This window comes from Varroa destructor, unplaced genomic scaffold (assembly GCF_002443255.2).
Source record: "Varroa destructor unplaced genomic scaffold, Vdes_3.0 BEIS01000007.1, whole genome shotgun sequence".
Taxonomy (NCBI): domain Eukaryota; kingdom Metazoa; phylum Arthropoda; class Arachnida; order Mesostigmata; family Varroidae; genus Varroa; species Varroa destructor.
The window spans coordinates 5,148,009-5,175,331 of NW_019211460.1; the positions used below are offsets into that span (position 1 = coordinate 5,148,009).

General features: G+C 37.2%; 1 protein-coding gene and 1 long non-coding RNA gene across 8 annotated transcripts in view; one reads left to right on the forward strand and one right to left on the reverse strand.

The window, feature by feature from the left end:
• The window catches only part of LOC111254325 (solute carrier family 25 member 35-like), a 59,547-nt gene that overhangs the window by 10,478 nt on the left and 21,746 nt on the right, over nt 1-27,323 (forward strand). For 4 of the 7 annotated variants that reach the window (XM_086975007.1, XM_086975008.1, XM_086975004.1 and 1 more), the window contains 2 exons: nt 1,347-1,403; nt 24,427-24,522. In XM_086975007.1, coding sequence (XP_086831133.1) covers nt 1,359-1,403; nt 24,427-24,522 — 141 coding nt within the window. In that variant the 5' untranslated portion in view covers nt 1,347-1,358. Of the gene's footprint in view, nt 1-1,346; nt 1,404-17,313; nt 17,983-21,110; nt 21,241-24,426; nt 24,523-27,323 lie in introns of those variants that run through there. The other 3 variants (XM_086975006.1, XM_086975010.1, XM_086975005.1) reach the window with 3 other exon arrangements.
• Nucleotides 6,328-17,348, reverse strand: LOC147754232 (uncharacterized). The gene is made up of 3 exons (XR_015317202.1): nt 17,204-17,348; nt 16,795-16,898; nt 6,328-7,138 (listed from the first exon to the last, which is right to left on the reverse strand). It is a non-coding gene; the product is annotated as an uncharacterized LOC147754232 (long non-coding RNA).

Below are 27,323 nucleotides of genomic sequence, written 5' to 3' on the forward strand. Positions count from 1 at the left end.
ATCAAAAGTTTTGGGAAGATTACGCTAGACTGTTCAACGCAAACGTGCAGAACTATAGCACCGCAAAACCTGGGTCCTCCATCACGATAATACACCGGCCTATACTTTACTGCTCGTACAGTAGTTTTTGCCAAAAAAAAAGGTGCTGGTTTTTGTTTTTTAGCATAAACTCAAGTATTGAGCTGCGTTGCCCCACCCCCTGTTTTCAACGAACCTAGCTCCTAGCGATGGCTTCTAATTTGGGGGACATGTTTCGACATGATAGAAGAAATAAAACAGAAACCACTGAACTAGGTCTATCCCAGGGATTGGACTTGAGGATTGGGAAAAAGGGTGGCATATGTGTGTATCTGGCAGAAATTATTTCGACGGAGACAACTTGAATTGGGTCAAGCAAATAGATATTTATTAATTTGGAACACACGCTTCATTCGTTTTTGAAGAGAGGCTTTTATGTATATCACTAAAATTCTTCGGCTCTTTGCATACCCGACCCGAATAGACTCCTTCAAAGTAACGGTATTGAGCCGAAATTTTGGTGAGTCGCTAGAATTTTATCTTGGGAAGAGCTGGGCGCAAGACGAAGCCAATCGGATGAATACTTTTTTAAAATTTATTTTTCCCACAAAACGTAACGTTTATTTGGGGAAACCGATCGATTTTGTTAAAGGTGCATATTGATAAGTTGTATATTTTTTTCAAATTTAACAAAATGGACACAAAATTACATATTAGAGAACATGTTCGATTTTTCTTTTTTTTACAATTAGGGGTAATTTTTGCCTAAGTGGTCTATAGTTAATGCAAAATTTCACTTTTTCCAAGTGTGTAGATATTTTTTGGGAGGGCAGGATTTTCGCTATAGGAAGTGTAACACTAATTTGGCTAATTTGCGGAACGTTTGATGAAATTTAAACAATCTCAGCATTTTTGTTTTTTGCAGCAGGTTTGTATTCCTTGCTTGGATGAATACCTTTTTTTGGATGGAGTTTTTTCCGTAGAGCATATTGTAAACTTGGATGAGTTGATCTTTTCTGGCGATTTGCTCGACAATCGTTAGTAACTGGTGAAAAGGTTTTGTTGGAAAGTTATTTCATTTTACGAAGTGTAAAACTAAAAAATTTCGAGTTTCCCCAGGGCTGCAATTTAACTGTAAAATAATTATTTATTCAAAAATAGTTTATAGATAATGGATTATAAACCATCTCACATTCATTAACTTTGTAGACGGTCGTTCTGGTGAGACAATTGCTTTTTTTCTATAGGCCGGCGGGATAGCAAAATGGTTAATTAACCATATTGGTATATATAGTTCATATTTCTCGAATGGAATAATGTTTTTCCAGGTGTTCCAGAATATGAAAAACGGAAACTACCGAAGAAGGGCACGGGATCTGGGTTTGGTAAGATCTTAAAGTGGCGCAACATGCTCGGTTGGAGACTAATTTCACAGATATGCAGATAAAAGAACATTCGTTTGGCTTTGCTGAAGAAAGCGAGGGGCCGTTGGCAATTAAGTAAGAAAAAAGATTACATAAAACTGAGCTTATATAAGACATTCTGAGGACAAGATTAGTTACTGCTTTCAATGATATGATATATGCTATGCTACAACAGATCAATTACAATAAAGCAATAAGGTTACTGAAACGGTGATAGAATAACTGCATCAAGGTAACAAAGTTACCAACAGAATGTAAAAAACTTAATTTATCAAAGAAATAAAATTATCCTGACAAAATAGTTACAACAGGATAGCAGAATTGATGCAATAGGGTACAAGAAAGAATACAACCTGGCACCGATCCAAATATACGTCTATAATAGAGCAATAGTTTATATTAAATAGAAGAATAGAAGTAGTTGTTTTTTTATAAAGCATGTTCTTGATTTGGGCCAGTTTTAGCACTTTAATTAGACAACCATTGAGAATTTTTTAAGAAGTTAATACAGAAAAACTGTTTGTTTTTTAAACTTTGCACCACAGACATTCAGAAATATTTTTTAGTGTACAACTTTTTTTTCGATTTAACAATAAAAATGAAGATTTGTACTTACACGGTAAATCATTGCCGTTCATATTATTTGACTACTCGAATAGATTTTTCGAGGAAATAGTTTTCTCTTTCATAAAACCGTGTAATGGTAATTTATTAATTTGCGAAGTGATTGACGAAATCTGAACCATCTCGGCATATATGGTTCACGTTTCTTAATAGATAATAGTGTTTTCTTCGAAGAGCCTTTCAAAAAAAGAGTTTTCCATAACGCGCAGTGTTATTTTGAGCAAATTTGTCAGACAACCAATGAGATCTTATGGGATATTCATACCGAAAAGTTAATTATCTCTGAGTCCTTAACGGATGCAAAACTGTATTTAGATATGATTTTATTACTTTCAGTGTGAAATTGGTAATGTTTGCCGTAATCTTTGCTAATTAATGAAGTATGAATAATCTCGGTTTTCATTCTTCAACTCCTTTTTAAGCAATCTTTTCTATGTACGCAAGTCTTCTGGATTATCTCTGCGAGGTATATTGTATTAAAGACATGTCCCCACTAGGAGCCTAGCCATGCGACGTTTCAATAACCCTGTAGTACGGCATGGCAGCCGCACAAAAAGCTATGAACTTTTTTAGTTTTTTTTTTTTCTTAACTTTCTTGTCCCTTGCTGTGCCCTGGTTTTCTAGTTAGTACTATACTAATAATCACTCTCGCCAACCCTAATATTCAACGTAGCTTGGTAGCAAGCTCATTGTTTACGGTTATAATAGCAACTCACTTAGAGAGGTGTGTATATGCCACCCATTTCTAACTGTATAAACACTTTCACTGAACGGTAATTTTTTTTCTAAGGAAGCTTTTCGGTTAATTTTCGAAACGCTAGACCAGTACTGTCGAAATATTTCAATGGTGGAACGTATAGTAGGATAACTGCAATTATATAACTGTTGCCCTCCTGTTGATCGAGTCAGGGAAATAAGGTTACTGTGCCTGGATAGCTACCATGAGATAACAGAACTGATGCTGCAGAATCCTAGTAGAATTGCATGTTTATGTTAAGTTGGATGTTATACTAAGCGAATTAGCACAACAAGCTCGAAAAAAGACTGAAAAAAGGTAACGGGTAGGTAGGACAAAGTAATAGCAGCAGGGTAACTGTTGTTGTATACACAGGATGAGTTAAATCATCGATAAAACAGTCACAAGCCGAAGCTCTCGGGTCCGTCTGGTATAGTAATATATATATATATATATATATATAGACATTTTTAGAACCTCCTTGTACCCTAACTTACTTTATCTGTTGATCTTTGTGGCGCTACCGAATGAATAGCGGGTTCATGAATGCACTTTGTACGTGGTATTAATGCTGATAAACTCGTCTATGTGTTATGTTCTTGACGTTACTATTTCGGAACTGCATTATATCCGCGATCATGGACCTTGGTTTTCGAAAAATTGGTACCGCATAGAGCACCAGTTAAGACTAATTACAGTCCTGGAAAATCATCCTCTCTTCAACAGCAAAGCCATAAATGCCTACTGCGTACATGACTGGGTTCGCCCGAGGTAATAGCCTCGGGACGCTTTACTCCTGACCACCTTTCTTCAAACAAATATCAATTAGGAATAGATAATCTATTAAATTTATAATATATACAGATAACATCTTAATATACAGTTGTAACCAATTTAACTTATAGTAATCTTTTGTCTCGTACGGATTGGGGATCAACAAACAGAGCGTGATCCAATTCAGGTGAAGTAGACGTCTAATGGAATACGGTGTATCGCATCTGAATGGGGAATAGTTGCAATTCGTAAGCAATTCCGCGATTTCGGACACTGACCCCCCCCCAAACGCAATATAATTTGAAGTGCCAGCATCACTGCACCTCTTCCAGGTGAAGGTAACACCAGCAGTTGTAACTTGTAGATCTGCTAATAAAACCTGTCGTTCATTTCGTCTCTTTCAGCAAAGTTTGCCTTTCTATAAAAAGTCATGAGTTCCCATGCTTCTACGAAAAGCGTGGCTAGTTCTCCTTTTTAGCAGATATACCGCTCCTTGTCAAGGTGCTTTGGAAACACCGATGAATCAACACTGTTATTAATCGAAAGACGGCAAAATGCTTGATACCAATCTCGAATGTTTCAATACGAGGGCAACACTTGATATGAAATGAAAAGATATAGTTAGAACTTTATGTAACTACCAAATTTTGCCATGTATGCGTTTCAAAACAAACCGGTCCGACTGGAATCTGCAATCTCTAGTGTCCATGATATTGAGATAATAATTATTGAAATCTGACGCAATTAACAAAATTGGTAACAGAACTCAGACACTAATCGTAGTTTCTCATTGGACAAAAACACATATATATATATGGGTATATTCAATTTACTCCAATTTAAATTCATAGTGCATTCTTAAAGTTGGGTGATCACCAAATATAACTTCAAATGCTTTGAAGATTTATTATGCTTATTTTTCATTTACCGGGGCAAACAATCCTTGTCGTAGCAGGCAGTTTTCCAAATCACTGGAGGCTGCATATATAGATGAGATATTTTTTAGAAAGTAGGCAGGCCCTTCTTGCTATGATATGATCTTATATTGTCTATTGTGTGTCGGGTTGAAATCTAGTCCGTATTATTATTACAGAGTAGAGCAAGTATTGGCTAGTTTTTGTTTAAAAGTGTAGTAGTTGGAGTAATCTTGTAGAAATAAATTTGTTAAAGTGTATCTTACAGTGACTATGAGTCACAGGTGAAATAGTCGAAATATATATTCAATTAAAAATCAAAAGAGCTATTGAAATCCCATTGTGGGTCTCGCCAAAGACCCGCGGAGCATAACTGAAGAGCTAAATACTCTGAAGAACATAAATCCGTCGAATTTATCATGTGTTCGATGATTGGCCAACAATGTGATGTCATTAAAGCCTTGTCCCGAAAAGTTGTTAAAACAGAAACATGAGACCTTGCAACAAAAGTGTCTTGGATGGGTGTTGCAGAGACAAGTACATATTTCAACTAAGTGTAATGAAAAAAATAACTTTGAACGATTTAAACTCTCGTTGAAATACCGTGCAAAACGCTCGAACAAATATTGGCTCAGACAAACTACGGACTACTGCAAAAACACAGAGTGAGGTCGCCAACATGTTACAGCACCATTATGCATACCTAAAAATGTCAACTACGGAGAGTACACGGCTGTGTAGGAAGTCGCTGTTTCTCTTATGTTCCTTGATTTCCCAATCAAGTTTAGTGCCTAGCGTGGTCTTTAATTGAAAAGCCAACGGAAACGCATAACTTCCCCCGGAGTCACTGAGTCGATGTTTGCGGTAATTTTATGCTTACACTTTCTAGGATCTTTGGCTGTTCTAATTTCGGTTTTTATATGTATCGCATTTATAGCTTTGTCTAATACCGATATTCTTAATTTATTTCTGCACTCAACATTGCTTATCTCAGAAGTCCGCTCTGAGCCTTAAGGTATCATTCATTTTCTGTTCTTGTGCTTTTTTATTTTGTTAGGTTAGATACGGAGTGCAGCCTCCGTTCACACGTTTCGGCGTTTGTGAGATCCGCGCTAGATAAAAAGAAAATAAAAATAATTTACGATGTCCAGTCTAAAAGCACGCCCATTTTATTAGCTTTATACGTTAAAGAATCTTATTAAATGTCGACATAACACCACTCCACGACTGTGCAGCCAGTGGTATTCGCAGTTCTGTAATAGATTCTATCTATGAAAGTATTTCACTAGTGTCTATCTTTTTGTACGACTTTTCGAACGTCTTGTAGCTAAGACCGTATTACATGTTGTCGAGAATCAATTCCAAGAAGAAAACACAGATCACTTTAAGTGACCTCAGTCAGCAATAACGAGGTGTTAGCAAAAGACATGTCTAATACAAAATAATGTAAGGAAAAGACAATATAGTTGATCAGATATACACCTTTGTATCTCTGTTAGGTTGTATTAATTTTAGGTGAAAAAAAATAATTTAGAGAACTTACAAGGTACCTGCTAACATCTATGCTATATCTTCTCAAAACCTGCCTTTTACATCATGGCAATTAAAAATGGGAAGTACACTGTGTGGGTTGCTTTTATAGAAAACACAGTATTTTCTATTGAAACGAAAAAAAACCTTAGACTCACTGATAAGGACAAAGCGCTTTATAGAAGACTGTACTATTCTACTAGGAGGTAAAAGCTTTGCTACCAAATCGCGATAGTGATGACAAACGTTTTTTTCATCCAAAGTATTTATCTGTGATAGTCCACCTCGATAGTTACGAGAAGAAAAGTGAATCATTATTGATTTATTATGCACTCATCGCCTGTGGGTTTCCTTTTCCTGGCTGTTCCTGGAAGTGTTCGAGTACTAATTACATCGCCAACCATTTTTCGTTTATAATTGAGTGGATATGTTGGCAATTTTATTATAGATAAGTAATATAGCACCAAATGATTTGCTACGTTTAGCAACTTCACAATTTAGTAGTCACAAACAATCTACACTAGCATATATTGTATTTTTTGTATTGTAATTGTAATTGGGTGTATTTTATATACGTATAGTTTCGCCTATAAACAGCATTCTATTTTCTAACTAGGCATTTGCTCGCAAATCATTATATTATTACTATTGTTTATACTATAGTTTATTATTACTATTATTTTACTAACACAATTCGTCTCATCTTTGGGCATTTTATTCGTAACATAAATATTTGGTGTTAATCGGATGCTTGCGTTGGCGATATGGCGCATGTGCAAAATGGTATAATGCTTAGCGTCGCCATTTATACCCTCTGTCGTTGAGTGTTCATCGTGCATTGGAACGCTGTTCCAAAGATACGTTTAGCTGATTTAGGTGATGGACCGAGTGTGCGACATTTGCATGCCTGACAACCTTTTTGGCCCAGAGATGATGTGAGAGTGTTTACCATTGTTACTAATGAGAAACTTCTGTGCAATTTCAGCTCGTTTTTCGCTAAGGCGGTGGCGCAATGATTGAACGCTTATGGTATTTTCATTCGACTCTTTTGTTTGATGCCTCTGCGGATCGACCGATTTTTTTTATTCGCCCTGTGTATTGCTGGATGCTGGTTCGCCCTGTAAACAAAGTGATAAATTATTTGCTTGATTATTACATATAACACGCGATATGAACATAACTAGTAATCGTTGTCTGTTATCTGATAACCTCCAATCTCTGTAAGAAATCCATTGACTGTACTCGAGTTGGCTGTACTATCAGAATTCTTCAATTTTTCGTTCCCTGCTTATGTTCACTTGTTGTGAGCGTTCCGAGACTACTTGTATAACGCAATAATGGTTTGATTTTCGTAGTTTCTTCTTCTGTGTCCCTGTCGCTGAAGAAACAACTCACAAACACATTTCTGCAGATGGCGCTCCTTCAACTTGTTTTGTTGCTCGCAAATTTAACAATGCTACGTGATTACCGTCTTAATTTGGTGCACTCTTCTTGTTTGACGCGCATGCCTTGACTGAATTTGTTCGATAGATACCTCGGCTGTAAGACAGTATTTCCCTGAGTTTTCCTATGCGAATATCGCTTTTCTTTTAATTACGTTACCAGTTGAATATTCCGTCCTAGTACGTCAAGCTGAGAGAACTCGTTGCAGCTATTTACAATGATCAAATTGAATTTGTTGTCTTTCACAAGTATATCTTAGTGCACTATTTGCCAAAGACATTGTGGGATGGGATTGATGGGTAATAGTTCTGGTCATTACCTCTGTTTATACGTTTTACATCCATTTATCAGGTCCTTTGACACGGCTAGACGTAACGCTATGTGCTACGTAAAATTTGTGCGTTTGACGAAAAATTTTCACAGCTGATAGAATGATTATGCTGAATCCTAAATAGGATTCCCTGATCTTCGATTGGTTCATCCCAAACGCCCCAAAAGGAAAATGTCTCGGGTGGAACGTCTTTTTTCTTCATTGGCACACTTTGCTAAGCGGCTAATTAGCGTTTGCGTTAATGAACTTTGTGCTGTTTCTAGTTTTGTCTGCTATAACAGTGGACCTCAGTTTCTTTAAGTAGCAACCTACATACATAGGATTGCTCTTAAAGGACGTCTGCTAAATACGTCTGCTATCAAAAATATTTTTCCTGATATACACTTCACCGACAAATCATTTTTTTTTAGCTCGAGGCGCACATGTCGAATTCTTTGTAGACACGAACCTAAGAATATACTTTAAGACGCTTATGCTCTGTGTGTGGTCGCATTTGCAATTAGATTATATGCACCATACATGATGCAAATATGTAGTTTTCGAACCTTTGACATGCTATAAACATGGCTAGAAACCTCTTTTCTATGAACGAGTAGTTTTTTTTTTCATAATAATTGATAAATGAGGTGTGTATGTTACAACTAGTACTGTACGTGCTCGCTTGCGTCCGCTATAAGGTACTTCTGGCGAAATACTAGTGTCAGTATCTTTGTGAGCTTCTGCTGGATGCTTTCAAAGCTTCCTCTTAATGGCTTTACTATAACGTTTCTGAATGAATTTATGGGTGGACTCTGTGAAACCTAGGCATAGGCTAGGTGCATATGTAACTCATGCACCCGAAAAAATTCATTACTTTCTTAACGTATTTAGACGCCAGCACGTCTAATATTGTCTTGATTTTATCACAGTTTGCCTTTATTCGCCTCCTGCTTATTATGCAGCATATAAATTTTACTTCTGATATTGATAGCAAACATGGTTTACTTCTATTGCATCATAGTTTTATTTGAAGTCTTTTTAAAAATGGCTTATAGAGCTTAATAGTGCTATTCTATAATCGCATTTGTTGTGTTGCTATTTTCTTAGGGAATTATATTATTTGCCACTATAACTGCGCTTTTAAACCCGCTATATGCTTCTACATAGTATATTTCGGGGTCGAAGCAGTTGCTTGCGGTATCCTATAGTATTGATGTTGCCCTATGGGAATTCGAAAATAGTATAGTCTCGATTTCCAGGGTTCATGCCATTTGTCTCTGGTGTCTAAGATACTTTTGCCGTTCTTAGTTGAGGGAGTGTGTCATTAAAAGTAGGCATGGGGTACCCTGGGTTTTATATGACTTTTAGAGCTTCCAGATTTAAAACTATCATTAATACCCGTCTAGATCGATGTATGGCCACAAGGATGGAAACCCACTTCATTAAACAGACCTCTTTTTTGAATGACGCCGAGGTTCTCGAGCTTCACAATTTACTGTTGGCTCCATAACAACTCTTAGCATGGAATATCGTAGCGGCTTAACTGGTCTTAATCCCCTGTCAATACTGGCTATCGCTTAGAAAGCTATCCAACCAATCATTATCTTGACCAATGACCACAATGACTCTTTCTACTTGATTTTTAACCTGGGTGAGTTTTAGTTTCATACAGGTGTTCCCTGACAACAAAATTTCCAGCTTCCTAACTGTGGCTTGGAACTTCACTGCTCGTTGCACGCCATCCGCGTTGATGCTGACCGTTGTTAATCCTGTGGTCATCGACCGTGGCAGGTAGAATATTTTGAGTATTCTTATTTAATTGTTGTCAATATACAGTTTTTTTAGCTTCTTTTTCATATTTTAACACGTGTGAAACCTTGTGACATTGCACGTTACGCACTTTTTTTGTGAATGCGAAATTCCTCTATTCCAGCGCGACATTTAAATTCCGTTACCCCGTGTGTGATGCCCTGGTTAGCGTTTTTTTATGTCTTTGTGCTCCATTGGACCTCACAGCAAAGTGTTTCCTGATGGCTTTTTCTATAGCTTGCAGGGTTTGTTCGCAGCCTTGGTATGTTTCTAAGGTTTGCATTACCATTCGGTCATTAGTTTCTTAGCATCGAGGAATATGCGATGCGTAGCCCCGAAAGATGGTCAATGCAGGTGATTTGTCTGCAAATGCTTTCTTCGTAGACGCCATTTTTGGGTACTTAATCTGTCCCGGAACTCAGAAAAATTGCACTGTTTCTCGAGCTGTCGCTTTCATTGTTTAGCAGTTGTAGAACTCAAAATTTTTGGGGTCGCCATTTGTATTGCCCTTTGAATGAGGCTAGACAATTTTTTATCTTCTAACTACAACTTTTTGTTTGTATTTGTTTGGAGTTATCATTTTCTGCTCTCTGAACATCACTATCAGACTGTGCCACGTCGGCCTATGATCGTTATCTACTAAAGTGGCGATGACAAAAGGATGAATAGCCACTGATAAATGAGTGTCGTTAATTTATTGTACAGCCATCGTATGTGAGTTTACTTCCTGTCGAGTATTCAGATACTAATTATGTTGCAAAACACGAATAAATACGCAGCATTATGTGCCGAAATAATTGATGGCGTAAACTTCTTTTTTCATCTATCTTCAGTTATCGGTGCAATACGTCCATCGAGATGTAATATGGAGATCTAGTTGCACAGCAATAATTGCTTCTAAGCGAGTATCGATAAGATATCGAAGTACTGCACGAACAAAACTTTCAGGATGCATATAGTAGGCATGATACCTGCGCAAGACTATATTGCCGCAATATTTTAACCTATTAAAGACCCCAAAATACATGTTTGCAAATATATTGTAGAAATAGCTGACTTAATCCGAAGAACAAGCAAGAGGTTCCATATTAGATTAAATACGAAAAATACATCAACACGTATGCTAAATCACTCAATAAAATCTTGCCCTAAAAAACTGTAGGAGCCTCGATAATAAAAATCAGGCGCCTCTAACACAGTCTATCATAGTAACGGAGAACAAAGGGGCTTTACTTAAATTTACATAAATGGGTCTTAGTTGACGAGTCCTGGTTGACGAAACCATTTACTGCAGCCGCCAGAGCAATCGTGCTCGTTCACGCCAGATTCAGGCCACTATTAAGCATAAACTTTAATAACTGTGCCTACGTAAGAAAACCTCTACACTAATTTAGTAGTTTTAGTAGCACAAGTTCCATTGAAGAGAACGTGATGGGTTTAAATTTTCTTCTTTCGTTTCGTAATCTATTCTGCCTCCACCGCATGGTTTACATGAGACATACTCCTTGGTATTATCGTTTTTGGAGGTTTGAAGGATGGAGAACGGAAATGTGAAGTTGCCACTTTTTAAACTAGAGATTTACCCATCTTTTTACTTATAGATAAAACGAATCAATCAGCTGTAAAGGAGGCTTTTAGTAGTTACTAAGAAGATATGCATACATCGTATCTTATGGGCGGCTTCTGCCGTCTTTTTATTTTTTTTTCGGAAGTTAAAACATATGTGGATAATTTTGGTTCTAGTTTTCCACCCTCTCTCTTGAACATATCTCTGCAACGACAACTCGGATCGGAATTAACCCTAGCTCAGCATCGAGAGTTCATTGTAAGGTTATCTAAATAAAACGTTTGCTTGCCGTCTAAGGACTTCCCTCTGAGCCAAATGAAGCAAATAATAACCACATGCCCCCTTATTAACCCAATATAACCATCAATAAAAACTAGGTCTACCAGTATATGTCAAAGCGACTCTTTTGAATATATTTTTTTATTAAATATTAACGATGGGTAACTAGTAATCTTATACACCTTTCTGGACTATTTGAATGACATTATGGGCACTAAACGACCTTTTTTAGGCGAGAAAAAAGGCTCCAAGGGAACACTTATTTGCAAATAGGTTATTTATAATAATATAATATATATAATAATTATTATAACTGAAAAAGTGTAGTGTTGTTAAAAACTGATTGTCTTCGAACGTTTCTCTTACGAATACTTGTGGTTCCACGTCTCTAAGAAACGATTTAAAAAATCGTATCTGTTACATGCACTAAGACTCGATTGCACTTTTCCCATGCTCTTGGGTTAAGAAAAAATTAATCATTTCAATGAACTTTTATTACTAAAGTTGTGTTGTTTCTCTGAAAGGACGGCCTTGAATTGCAAGCGCAAGGATCCGAACTCGAATGCTTAAAATAAACAATTTCAACTTAATCTAACTGTGACAAGCCTATGGAATCGAAAAATTATCTGCGTTGTTCTGCCCGTAAGCTCCGCATCTGTAACTATGAATTGCACTGTGCACGGCTCACATTCTGAGGGTAACTGAGGAAATCACTATTTTTCGATATAACAACTGCGGTTTCCTGAGACGAGGCCGACAGCTCAGAAAGTCACAGTTGATCTAGTTGCAACCGATACGATCGCATTCACTAACCAAAAAATGCTCTCACTTCGTCGTGTGAGTTAAAAGTTAAACCTGAAAGGATTAAAAGTTGAAATGTTAATCGCACAATTTTTGCCGTGCGTCGCCTACTATCTCGGCTACCGTGCCGGAGTGTTAGAAAATAGGAATCAGCACTCTAGTACCAGCATTCATAAAAATGGCACAAAGCGAGACTAAATGCCCTGGAAAAGAATAGCCGCACATTCTGTGCGCCAGAGAATCATCCTTTCAGCATATCCCGGAATCGCCTGCACATTATATATGATATGTTTCACAGACCATTAATATCCCTAGCATCTGGCGATTGTCTCTGCCTTTTTCCACATTAAGAAACGGGGATGTTTGTTTCCAACATTGAGAGCAGCAACGGCGCCGGCCAAATGCATGAACCTCAATAAAATCTTTGGAAAGTTCTGCTTAGGTATCCTAATTATGTCTCATTCATTATTACGGTGTCGCATATAGATCATACGAAGCTTTTGAATGGCTAGATCTGGGCAACGGGAAAACGAACGCTGCACCTCTAAAAACTGACACCCCATGACTCTTTTGTCAATATAACTTTAATTGCGCATTGACACCAACATACAATACGCCTAAGACTCTTCTCTCTCAGTCTTTGGAAAGCAGGTATCTGCGCTATGCTTAAAACACCCAGATCATTTTAGTTGACTTGTTTCTGCTTGAGTAAAAATACTTCAGACGTGTACATAGATATATAAAATACTCAGCATAAAATCAAGCTCCGTCTCATAACCTTCAAGCAAATAGAGAAAGTAATTTTTTTTTTCATTTTATGACATCTGAGTACTCTTTTATTGCTTAAACTTTGAAAGCATAATATACCTAATAATCTCGACAGTATTCTCAGTTACTACAATCGTCATTATTATTAATGATAATTATTACCAGATCTGTAACTATCTTCGTATGCCTTTTAATGACACCATTCTAAACTATTTTAAAGTAGAGATGTTTTTTCCCTTTAGCTATTTTTCTTCTTTACCTCTGTCACCCAGATCGATTGCTCCTCACTGTCTTTCTAAAACCATTTCTTCTTCTCGGAGTCATCCGTTCGTTGCAAGCCTAATATACGAACTGTGACATAATGCGCCCCTATAAGGTTCCTGCACCAAATCGTAGCGTCCAAATATGACTATTGTGTGGTCAAAACTTGAACAGACAATACGTTGCTTAGTCACGCAAAAATAATACGGAGACAGTGAACAAAGGTGAGACAGATTTGGGTTGAGAAACTGCGAATATCTCTATCATACTTGGTACTGGGTGAATGAGCATTAAGCTGTAGGATGCTTGCCGAGAACTCTATACGGTTACAAAGTAAGATCGAGTGTAACTTACTGATGTTCAAGTGTACGCAAATGTGTGTTTTTTGTATTCGTCGCAAATAATTTTTGTTAATTATTATTTATTTATGATTCAGTAATATCGTGATTTTGGTGTATAGTCAATATTAATCAAACCGAGTGTTCTTCTACTTTACAGCGGTGTGTCTATTTAATTCATCTAGTTCATGTATTTTTTAAAATTGAATCATGTTTAAAAGATAGCGCCAGGATGTCTAGAAACACAAGTGAGTTGTTGGGGCATCTGTAAGCGGGCGTTTAATGCTAGCGTTCCAGCGCTTTTCAACGGCTCACAATCTAAAACAGTAAACGACAAGTAAAGGGCCAAAGCTAAGGATAATATGGAGTCTCCACAACTAGTACTGGATAGTATAAATTGATGTTCGTCACCAAGGCCTCTGTTTTGGTACAGAGTATTGATAGGATATTTTAAGATGGTACGGTAAAAACTAGGAAAAACAGTAAAAACAATATGTAGGGATAATGGTTTTCATGCGCGTAGAGGAAAAATGCCCAGTGGAATACTTAATCACGTGTAGCAAGTTAAATTGCGACGAAGACAACAATTGAAACAAGGACGTACTAGAGTATTGGACAAGCAATAACTCGGCCGGGAATGATTGCGTTCTGTTGGAAGCGTTGGCAATACAATGCCTCAACTGGATGATTATTGAAGGCTTCGTCGATTTTTTACAGCCCTTTGTGAAACACCTTTGAAAAAATCAACTGTTGATACTGAACAATCAGTTCACGAAAGCCACGTAAGCATTATTTCTGTAATGAGAACAAAATAAGCTGTTGACTATTCCACTACATTAAGCTCTAAGCGTTCGAAGTTTCAGTATTTTCATCATTTAAAAGAAAGTACAGTACGGCACTAACCAGCTGGATGCTAACTTACCCTAAAAAAATAACGATTTACCAGATACCTCACTTCGTAACGGAGTCTATGTTGCAGGCGTAGAAATGTGCGTGGGGTGTGTTATAGGTTTCATGTCAAAAAAGAACAAAACACGTAAAGCGGGGGAAGAGAATTTGAAAATTTGGAATACCTTCTCTAATTTGTTCGTAGTATTGAATAATGAGGATTCAGACGTGTATGGATGAATTGCATAGTTTTAAAAAATAAAGGTCGTAGTTCGCGATGGTTATAATGCATTAGGCATTCATAATAAAATTTTTTTGTTAGTAATTATGCTGGTTTTTCTGTAGCTGTATTTATGGACATTCTTTGATTAGAATTGTATAAAAATATGAATATCGACGTAGGTTTTCTCGGTATCGAGAAAAGTGAAATGACACAAGGGAAGAAATAATTTGCAATAATTGCCGCGTAGTAACGAGATATGCGATAGATATCACTAATCGTATGCCACTTTTGGTTTCCATGAATCCAACTAAGTGCGTACACACGCGCTTTTTTTGGAGTGGTAACGTTTTTAACGTAGCAAAGACAGAAATGAGTTTTACCTTGAAACTACAGTAGCGGAGTCAGGTTGCCGCATAAACCCTACAGTCGATGCTGAATTTGCTATTTAAAAATCACACGAGCATGAATTTTTAAGTTCGAAAATTAATTTCGTCTATGATATTATGCGCGAGTGGATAACGGGGTGTTAAGGGATATGATGCAACCACGTCTCACAGTGGATAAATGTCGCATGATTTGAGCGGAGATAAAAAATGTAAGCATATGGACACGCGCTTCTCTTTTACCTTACGGTATAACTGTGACTTATTTTAATAAATAAAAAAATTGAAAAAGTTTGAAAAGCTTACAACTTAATAGTAATGTTATTACGATTTTCTAAAAGCTTCTTAAATTTATAGAAAAAATCGAGCAAATTTTTTTCAGAAAGTTTGGAAATGCTCGATATGTTTGAATATTTTAAAATTTACGAAGTATTTCAGGTATGCTTATTTGGCACGCGAGTGACAGCCAGGAAATAAAGTAGAATATTTTTTTTATCTAAATATAGCTTCCCGTGCCTGTCTTACTTATTTTGATATTCTGATATTCAATACCATCGCTGTGTGCTGAAGCACTGCAAGGACTATCGAATGCAGTAGTAGCGAAAATTCTATGATGAACGCACTTAAGATTGAGGAAAGATAAATACAACCTTAAAGAAAAAGTATGACTATTTTTTACTTTAAGCTTAAAAGGCCGATTAAAAGAAGGATGTTTCAGATACCTTTTTGATTAAAAAAACATATTTATTTCGTTACCTAAAAGCACACACACACAACAAAATCGAAATGAGCCAAAAGTTCCGCTTCATAGTCCCGTACATTTCGTCAAAGAAAGACAATTTACATATATGAATTTTTATTAAAAATCTATTGGCCCTGTGTATTTTCCATACAAATGTATCGCTATTTCAGTTTTAGCAGATTTAAGTGATGTCCTAATTTGAATTAGCTAGCTAATTTGAACTGGCCAATGGGGATGGTTTCAGAGGAAAATACAGATGCGCTTTGTTTTTCAGAGTAGTAGAAAATGCCTAGTAATGTCAAAATAACAGATCAAAATGGTAGAAGTTAGTAACATGTGTTGATCCAGACTTAAAAGTACGTGATACAATAGAAAACATCACTTGGGTTCTAAACTGGTTCTAAACTCACCTGTAAAACGCACGAGGTAACTTTATTTTAGCCGGATGAATGAGCAATATCTTAACACTTTGCCCGTTTATAAACGCCATAGAAAACATCAAAATATTGACCAATTTATATTAGGATATGTTGAAAATGTGTTTTTTGGTAAAGCGAAATTTTTTTATTACTTGAACCGCTGCTAACTATTTATGTCTAAATCGATAAAGCTATAAATATTCGTATAAGACTTATTCAAAATCTTTGTTTCTCAATAATCTTAGATATTTTTTTTAGAAATCAAAGAAATTTGGATACGCTGGACGGAAGATTTTAAAATCTACTAAGAATCATCCTTATCATCACTATTCTGTGGAACATATGTTATACATGATTTTTTTTTTTGAAAACAGAAAAGAAGAAAAAATAAATTAAACAGACAAACATTTTCACATGATGGTTTTTCTGATTTTCCATAGCGAAAGTTTGATGATACATATGCTTAAAAAGGGTAGTTGCTAAATATGATAGATATCATAATGGCGAATACTAAAAAATTCAAATCATTGGAAGTTTACTAACCTAAGGAAGAGCATGAGAAAATTTTACGCTTAAGATCAAACTCCCAATTAAATAAGGTATGTTTCTGATGCCCTTTTCATCAATCGCTTGTTTTCGATCGAAGTCTGAAATGCAAAGATGGTACAAAGTGAAGAAATAGTAATCAATTATCTAAATTGCTGTACGGCTTTGGTTAAATGTTCGTACGGTAGTTTCTGCCATTGCTTGATATTGTTCTTAAATGACCCAACCACATTGTAAACAACACAGATAGAATGTTATAATAATTCATTATCTCTAATGGACTTTGCTGGAAACAGATTCCTGCATGTTAATCTAGGTATCGAAGACATTGTGCTAATTTAACTAAGCAAATTTCTTAGCAAAAATAACGTTTGAAATTATCCGTTCAGTTTATGTAACCAGTTACCCGCGGATATCGACTTCCTTAAAACGCCATTCACGCGTACGATTTAGTTACAAACTTTTTCATCCTACTGCGAAGTACTGTTGTGTCCCGGTTCTGTTTACTTGTTTTAGGAGAGGGTCGAGGGTCGCACTGGTGCTCTCCCAACGTGGCTACAACACTACGATTACCAAACCGTTCAGCTGTCTGCTCTCTATCGTGTCCTCTGAATAGTCGTGAATCAGCTGAGTGAGGCTCTAAGTAATGCTCTGAACATTGTACATAATTGGTTTCGTGCGACCAATACTATAGTGATTTTGTGCAAAAAAGAACAGAATCATCTAGATCTTTTAAGACCTTTAGGAACTTTAGAACACGAACGTTCAAGTTGTAACAACGTGTCCCGTCGGTACGCAATCGGTAAATACATGGGATGCCAGAATGTCGAATTTAAGCAAGGTCGGGTACTAATATTAGTTTTTCCTAGCAACTAGGAATGACCCCCAGAAGGATTTTTAATTGTGTTCCACTATAAGTTTTTCGGTAATTAATGAAAACGTACTCAGTGAAAAATCGTCTGAAATAGTGCAATATAAGTTTTGTGAATGCGAAAACATTCTAAATCCTAATCACGATGTTAAAGCTCACTGTGAAAATGTAACCTAAGAAAAGTAAGAAGAAAACAAACAAATTTGATAAAAGCAAGTCACAAGCGAAATAGATTAAAGGATCCAAAGATGGGCGTTCAAGGCCGTGTCATAATTCTACGAGATGAAGAGGGACGTGAATATACCACACAACAGGTAATGTACTGCATTGTTCGTAGGTAAAGGCTATGTAAATTTCGGCGTATTGTACGCAGAACCCGTTGCCTGACACTACTTACAGAGGTATCCAACCTCGAAATGACCTCGTTTCTTTGTTAAATCTGCTGCTAACTATGCGAACTAAATAGAATTTGTAAATCGTACTTGGTAAAATGTTATACGTGAACGTAGCATCTTTTATTTACGGACATATTCCAAGTCCAAAGGGAGACGTTGCTTTTATATGTAAAACACATTTGAAGAACAAAAAAATTGTAACAGATAGCCTAATCTTATGGCACAAGTTTAGTTTTTTGACAAACAAAGAAATTGCTTTATGTGCCAACCCACAAAATGCCGTACCAATCGTTAATACAGATTTAACCTCACGCTGGCATAAGGCTTCTATGTACTGCTTGTCTTTTATCTAATCCAGCCTAAAAGTCTTTCGAGAACTTTCGAAGCCTGGAGGATACGTATGACTCAAAGCGTGTAAATAACGTCAACCTATTGTCACGCAACTAGCGCTAGATCCAACGCATAAGCTGACATCGCAGGAACTTTCTTCGGAACTTCTTCACTGTTTGCTCAACACTAATGTTAACATCACATCCAGGGGTAGCACAAGCAGAAATCACTATTTGAGCAATTCGTTGCAATTGGTAATTACTTTTGTGTTTCATTGTCGTTCCCACGCCTCATGTGCTGTTCAACGGCTTTTATTTCCTTAGTTCTTTCTAATACTTTATAGTACACTCGACTCTTAGTATCGTTCTGTAAGCAAAACGTTTCGTCATGAGCATTATAGTCTATACTTTTGACATAGCATGTGTAGCACTCTTTACACATTCGTTTCCATTAAGGCATGTTTATCAAACATATTTAGAAGTAATTGATCAGCTTCTTTGTCAGTTTCTTTATATCTGAGAAATACACGCCTATAAAGAGAAATCTGGTTTAATTGTGCGAAAACCCTGATGCAACGCATGCAACGCATGGCTTTCGGTGACTGAATTTTGCCTAAAAATGCTTTCGCAATTTTAAATAGCATACTATAAACTTGATGCCGCTTATATCATACATAGATAGTCAATCGTACGGGAGTAAATAAAATATAATTTATTAATAGCTGGTACTTAATGGTAAAAGAGTACTTTGAGATTACTTTCTTGGTCGTTGATATAGGATTCATTTATCTTTTTTCTATATATTTTACATGTTCACAGCTGCGCACAGCTTTTTTTTTAAAGATATTTTCAATGCCATATAATGTACCAAATTAAATAATATTTTTGTGCGTGTATCAAATAGAGTACTGTTTGTGTGCATTACTTTCCGGTTATTCATATATTAGTTACGAATTTCAGTGATTTTCAGCTGCTGACAATGAAATTCTCAGAGCTGAAAATCCAATCAATATTATATAATAATATAATTTAATATATATCCAATCTGTATCCGATATTTATTTAAAAAAGGTTTTCTATTAACTTTGACGTGTCTTGTGGTTGCTGATTAGTTACAAGACAAGAGATCATCTAATGTACATATATGGGTGAAACAAACTTTTAAAGTGTATTCTAATTCTTTGGGGACGAATTCTGCAACTAACGTTTCATCTTGATTAAGGAAAATACTTTCTGTCACGATCGAAGACAGCATTTTTATTTATAATTGATTAACTAGGTAATTATTATATTGTATATTAGAGTAACAGCGAGGTATTAAAGATATATCGACATGTGCAACGCACAATATCGGCTAGCTATGCTAGCATCTTGGCAGTTTCCAGTATTTACGGTGGCCACCTGCCCTAGCGGCCTGCTCTACATTCGATAGGTGCACGGAATAACTCACTTTAACCTAGGCGCACTCGAAACTCAAGACTTATATTCAAGTCTTTTCTCTCGTCCTTACAAGCGCTCCGATTTGCTCATTGCTTCGAACACCAAACTTCGATTTCAAAAGCCAACGCTTTTAATTAGTTATTGCACTCTCTAATGAGTATTGTAGAATTCTTGAAAGGGCTCCAACCCGCCTTATTAGGTGTCGGTGCGTCGCATCCCAATTTAGAGAAAAAAAAAACGACTTTTCGGTTTTCGTAAAATTGATCGGATATGTGCAGTGAACCGTATAGATGGAACCAGACAACGTCCATGTCTGTGTTCGATGTAGATTAAGCGATCTTTCAAATAGGTGAGGTGCCGTTTGCCCGTGGGGTTTCGTTAATTGCGGAGAATCAGTGCCTCGTTTTCGCTACATTCTTAATATGCATTAAAATCGGAATATATGTGCGATGGCTTCTTTAACAGAGAACTAGCATTCATTTGAAGTCGTTTAGACCAATTCCGATGGCATTCTATCGTGAATATAGAATGAAGTCAGCGGGACCTTTAAATGCCGCTTTCCGCCTTTAGTCATGCTCCATGGATCGGTTAGAAGAATCCCGGCGTCCAGTGCATTCTTGGTCGGCGTAACGAAAAGTGAAGCGACGCCAACAGCCGTAATCAAACTGCTACCTGTGCTCAGTGTTGCTGAAGCTAGCTTTCCGTATCTGTGGCACTTTGTATCGAAGGCTCTACCGCTGACATTGTTGCTTGCCACAGTAAGCTGCGGAACGGTTTCACCAAGCAGCATTTGCGCTCTTTCCATGTCAGTATCGATTCTTCTCCCAGACGAAAATATCGACCTTGCTGCAACCAAGTAGACTAACAATGAGGTATTCATAGGTCTTTGGTCTTTTGTAGGCCCTCGGTTTGGAGTACCTCATTGCTTCCGGCATAAGCAAATCTGATTTTAACCAGAGCGTAACCGATATGGAGAAATATTCCGCTGTTCCTTCCAGTTCCTTTCAATTTAAAACGTTTTGTTACAAGAGGACCAAGATCTCTCACAAATATTCGCATATTTGTCATGCTAAAATTAAGTAAAGGAGATTTGACCCAAAACATACCAAGGCATTATATAACGCAATTTAATTGATTTAAGACGATTTATCGAACAAGACAGGCACAATGCTTTATGTCATACGACTCAATCGACAACAACACCTCGTGTGCTTGCTTTGCATTGATTGTCACCATCGTATGAACGTTACTCATCTCGCTAAGCCTGCGCAACATCATGATGTCTCTCTCTCTCACACGTACACAAGACACACGCATTTGCTCTGAATCGTCCTTTGTTGTTTCTGTTTCTTACCCCCTATACCACTTTTAAGCACCGCTTAAGATGGCCTATTTTCAGAAAAAAAAGGTATTTTTACGCCTGGTTTTAAACCGAGACCAGCTCACGTGCTTTTGTGTTTAGTAGGTAAAAACGTTACCACTACACCACCACAAAGAAGTTTTTAAATATCTACTGTACCATTGCTAGAATACAACTTATACCTCAGAAGTGTTAGCAAGGTATGTAAGTATTGTAAGTTCGAATGCACACTTCAAATATTAAAAAAAACCTAAGACAACTGCAGATTTTCGTTAGAATTTTATAATAATAGATAAAAAAAAACATGTTTGATATATAAAAAAACTCATCAAAAGTTTTCTATTGTAAAAAGGTGGTCTTGAGGCTGTATGACGATATTGAGCAATGGATAGTCATCTTTTATTCATCCATTATGTGCCGCCTCTTAAATGAGACTTGTTTCCAATGTTTCTGCTTTTTACGGTAACAACTAATTCATAGTGCGGAAGAAACTTAGTCAAAACACGATGTTTTATGCGTACCAAACTCACGGCATAGCTCGTTTCGGGTAAAAGCCCATATTACGAAGATGCTTGGGATGTTTTTTTGTTTTTTTTTCCCACAAAATGCAAATCAACCATGCAAATCCGATGACAGTCATTAACAAAGAAGACCGTGAAACCGATCTGTGTATAAATTCAGTCCATTTAGTGTTTTAAAAAGTTAATTGAGCACCTACATACCCTAGCTTCTAGTGGAGATGGTTAAGTTTACCTGACATTATAGTCCCGTGAGTTTAATCACAGTTCCATTGTAACGTTCTAGGCCCCTTCTAGCGTGGGTTTTTAGCCCTAAAAGTTATTATCAACGACACAGAGGTAATTCTAAGTCGTTTTGGTCGATGCTTTTCATATAGCCCAATCTCCGCTTTTTAGAAGTGTGTCATTTTTAAACTGTGTACATAATAATTGCCGAGTGTGCGGCATATCCCATAGATCGAGTGTTTTTCTCTTTAAGGAAAGCTAAATCTAGTAGAGAAATCCAGCATAGATTTATAAGGGCGTACTCAATATACGGAGGCTATGCTTCAAATTACTCTTACTATTTCTGTTGAAAGATATTCTTTCTTTGGAAACGTTTTTTTACTTGGCTGCGATTTATTTTTAAAAGTTAAGAATTCAAGCATCCATCTTAATAATCTGCATTGCATCTACGGTTATGCTAGTACAAAAAAGCAGATTCACTTATTTAAAAGACTCGGCCAACACAAAATGGTTTCTTAATGGACTTTTTTCTCAGCTGCTCCAAGCGACCAATTTTCAACCCTAATCTTTAATTGAAGTTCCTAGAAGTCTAAAGATGTTACTCCTGATTACAAACAGATTAATCCGAATAATTTCGATGAATATATAATGAATTCGCCTAGTCCCTCCTGATGTAGGTAAGCTATGGTCACAAGGGTCATATTGAAAAACTCTGACGAAGTTGGGCGAGTAAGATGAATTGTTCAAACTTCTGACATTTAAACTAGATAAATATCGAACACTACGAATGCAAATATTGGTTTGTTCGTGATATTTATCGGATCAAAAAATTTTTTGATTACCTGATTCTACAAGTTGATTAACTATTATACGACAACAGTAGGTTCAGCGGTAAGAGTATTGCTTAGTGCAGAAAACTGACGCTTAATAATCAAGTCTAACTTCCGCCGAAAACTGGTGAAAATACTGAGCGAAAAAAAGCTTGACAAACTCCTAATCCTCGAAGATTGAAGTGCCGATGTAAAGTGCCGAGCAAAAATGCTTTCACAGAAGCAACAGTTTCTAGACAATTAGTTCAGAAATAGACACTGAGCGATCAAAGGGCATGGAGGACATGTTAACACTTCAAGCCTAAAAACGGACTGTTGTAATAATGGAAACTCTTGCGCAAAATAGAAGTTAAACAATGTGTGCCCTGTCGACTTAGTATAGGATTCCTCAAAGCAAAGGATGAAACTGTAACAAAAACATCGAAGATGAAGAAGTAAAAAATGTGAGCTGAAACAGAATAAATTAAAACACATATTATGCTTGCACAACTTCCACCACCACAGATCCCAAGACCAATATGGACTGTCTACCAAAGAATTAGAATGTATCAGGATCAAGCGAGAAGATGGCTTTGAAACACAGAAAGCAACTTCAAATACGGTGCTGAATTGATTTAGGCGCACCGTGGCGCTTATACTCCTGGTGAGCATAGAGCACATCCGATCAATGCTGCCATTTATCTTGAATTTCTGAAGAACTCAATAAATGTGTGGTAGCACCTAGCACGTAGTGCGCTTACTCGGCAATAACGCTCGGTTTCTCCTCGTCATATTTCAGTCACAGCCTACAATAGGGAAATTAGAATCAAGCGACGGCTTTAGCCCCAGTCTACGTGACTTCAATCTTTTTCGAAGAGGGCGATAGACGGCATAACGTTTGTCTAGTTTGATATAGATTAGCTTAAACAAGCCATCGATAATGAAATTAAATATAGTAACGCATGATCATATGTATATTTATTCTACATTATACAGTTTAAGAAATTATTAAGGCCACGAAATCTCGATAGACGACCTACAATTAATTAAACACAATAACTGCACTTCTTTTTTGTTAGAATATTTGTTGATCATTAACTAATACACACGTTGCTTGTTTGACGGTTTCCGGACCTCTTTACTATCACAGACCACGTAACTTCTGCATTTTTATACATTTATTAACTACCGTTACGAATCAGCATGAGCTCCATGAGAAAAATTGCTTACATTCGGTTGATACTTGTGACATGGATTCGGATTGGTGGTGACAGATCACATGTACTGACTGGTGGTGGAGCTCCAACCCTTCACTTCTGAAGCGGGCATCGCATCCCCAACTCGTATATGACGTAACTGCTTAGAACTTGTGCGAGCTGCGTATCTTGACTACAGCTTGCGAAGCTTGCCTTGCCTTCCAGACAACGATGATTTCGTAGCAAAAGTATCTCGTTCTGATTCTCCATTTTCGTTAAAACGCAATATAACTACAACTTGCATTTAAACATCTATAGCCCTTGTAACATATATTAAAATAAATAAAATCTAGGCGAGATAAACATGAGTGAACGGTAAGCTAACCTACTGGATATAGCTTCCGTGCCGATGATGCCAACCAAATAAGCACTGGCCCAGACATGAAGCAAATCGCTGAAATTAACAAATCGAACGTATCGTTCCAGGTGGTAACGGCGTCGTCAGTTGTCTCCGATATGATAACGGCCTCGATTGCCGCAACAGGTGCTACGATCGTGGTCCACCCCGTGGATATGGCAAAGGTATTTATGCCGTACTTTGCAGGAGCAGTCTCTAGGAGTTTGTTCATAGACCAGAGGGCAGCAATTATCTTATGACGCCAGTAAGCCACGGTAGATGCTTAGGTGATTCTTATTTCAAAGAAATATTATAAATGCTGATTGGTGCTTTTCATTGCGCGTTTATTGTACAAAACGTATCGACATGTTCACTATTTAAATCGACCGTATGTATCTTGAAATAAATTAAAGTGTTTGAGTTCAAATTATTTCAGTTTAGCATGTACTTATTGACTTACGCGAACCTTCCCTGGTCGCAGCTCTTAGCCGTGCTACTGAATGAGTACTGGTCGATCGGCTTGCGCTTAGGGAGGTGTCGTACTTTCGCGCTCCACCGCATCCAGCCACTCGTCCACGTTAGAGATGCCTGTGGAGAATATTTTTCTAGGGCGTATAAAGATTTGTATTTTCAGGTGGGGACAGTCAAGCCAAGTTCTTCCAAAATTTCTTAAAACTTCGGTTATTCAAACTTGTCCCAGGTGGAATGCTTCTTCAAAGGCATAGATCATCTGCGACAATCACACCGCTCGCGGTAAACACAGCACCAAACCAACCTTCCTATCAGCTTTTGCTGCCACCATGGATTACCATGAAATTGTCTTCCGTAAGTAATAAAGTCATCGCCCTGAGCTTATGGCTGTAGAAAATAGCTAGCGTCGTTTGCGTGCTCATAGCAGTAATACGAGTGGCAGGGCAAAGTGAAACGTCAAATGTCGGCAACGTGAAGGATAGTACAGTCCAGGCTTCTGGCAATCTTAAAACATCGATCTGTATTAATACATTGGCGGTAACAGGCAGTTGAATGAGAGAGAAGGAAACGTTCGCAGTTTCCTGGCACTATATTAGTTCTTACTGGTTTTAAGTTTGTTTAAGTGTAAAGGGACTTCTTCTGTCTGTATCCTCGGCCGAACTGCTTCAATTAAATTGTTGAGCGTTCTTGTCAGTAGCAGTAAAAAATTTTGCTTATGATCCTTATGCATTCTACCTAGCTGTAGTTCCCCCTACATTGTACCGTCTTGCATTGCAAGCTCCGAAGTTGACGTTCCTGCTTATGAGGGTTCTATATCCAGGAAGATGGCTGGACAAGAAACCAGTGTGAGAGTCGGAGCGCTCTTCCGAATCTTCCATCTTGCTGGTGATTTTCTCTGTTTCTCGTTGCGTTTTACTACGTTGGCTAGATACTTCAGTTGGGTTCGTTTTCAGGTAAAAGAACATGGATCTTGCAACCTACAAAACCGATGCTCGTTAAGCAAATATTTTTCAAGTTCCGTACTGCGCAGTAATAGTGAAACTTCTGTTTTGAATAGGCATACACTGCGGGAATTCCATTCATAGTGACGGACAACTAGCTATTTGTTGGCCTCTTAAATCAGAATTCTTTTTAGAATTTGAATACCGCAATAATAAATATTAAGCAGTTTGGTGTTCGTTTTTAAGCGTTTTATAAACTTCTCTATACGTGCAGAGAGTTGATCCCTATGAAGCTATATATATATATATATATATATATATTTGTCGTAACTCGCGTGAAACATCGTGTGGATAAATTGCGAATGTTTTCTATGCGCTTGGAGAATTTGACTTGATTCTTACGTTGAGATTTGGCGAAGCAACGCTGATATCGTCTTCGGTAAATAGTACTATTAGTATTAGTAAGTTTTTTAGTTTCTGTAAAGCTATAAACCAGTGGGGTAACTTTATGCTGCCATCCAAAATATCGCTTAATATAAATGGGGCTAAAATTGAAACAATCGAAACTGTAATGCAGTATCAAATATTCGTGTCATAAAGGATATCGGGATCGGATGTTTATCTGTTGTTAGTCGATCTGCGCGGTAACGGACAGGATTACGCATGGAGAACTGCCGCTTTGACTTATAACGAACCAGGCTCATTCAGTCATCTAGCTCTTGTCGTCTTTTTCACACGGGAGTTTGGAGTAATTGCTGGCGTTGTATAACATTATTATCATCCCAGACACTTGATTATAAAAAAAATAGCTTTTTTTTTTATTCTCACAACTTTAGTAAGATAAGACTACCTCTAAAAACTACCTCATTTTGGTGGTCTTTTAGCAGACACGATATTGTCATTAAAAAGAGTGTTTAGGATACTTTGCCAACTTTTCACATTTACTTATGCGGTTAAACGTTTAGTTAGTAGTTTAGCCACTTGATCTTTCCAATTGGGGCTAAACGTATGTAAAAGCGCAAGCTGAAATTAAGGGTGGATTTGGTACTTTAGGTGTCAGGGGAACACTTCCTCCGGGCTTGTAATACCATTGAAAGCCGAGGGCAGACGCTTGTGAAAACCGATAAAATAAACATTGTTGTCACTCAATAGCCGTCATTCGTTTCAACGCCCGAAAAGAGATGAGGCTGTAATATATGGTGTGCCAATAAGAGCGGAAAATATAATTTCATAATTGTGGTATTGATTAGCATGCTGCCAATTAAGTGTTGTCGAAGCCGAAGTTTGAGTCTGACGAACGGTTCGAACAAACACGCATCTACGGTTTAATGTTAATAATTTACCAAATCATCAAGTCTTTCAGTTTCTCTCTTTATAGTTAATGGACTTGGAGCATTTGTCTACCGAAAATGAATTGCAACTTTTGAATCGTTGCAGTCAAATGCCGCCGCTTGTGGACTAATATTTAACTATTAGAATTATTAATAATGTAGAATAGCGATTTGTTTTAATATTAAATGAAATTCTCATTTATCCATCTTTGCTGGTAGTAGTAGTGCTGTCAGTTGACTGCC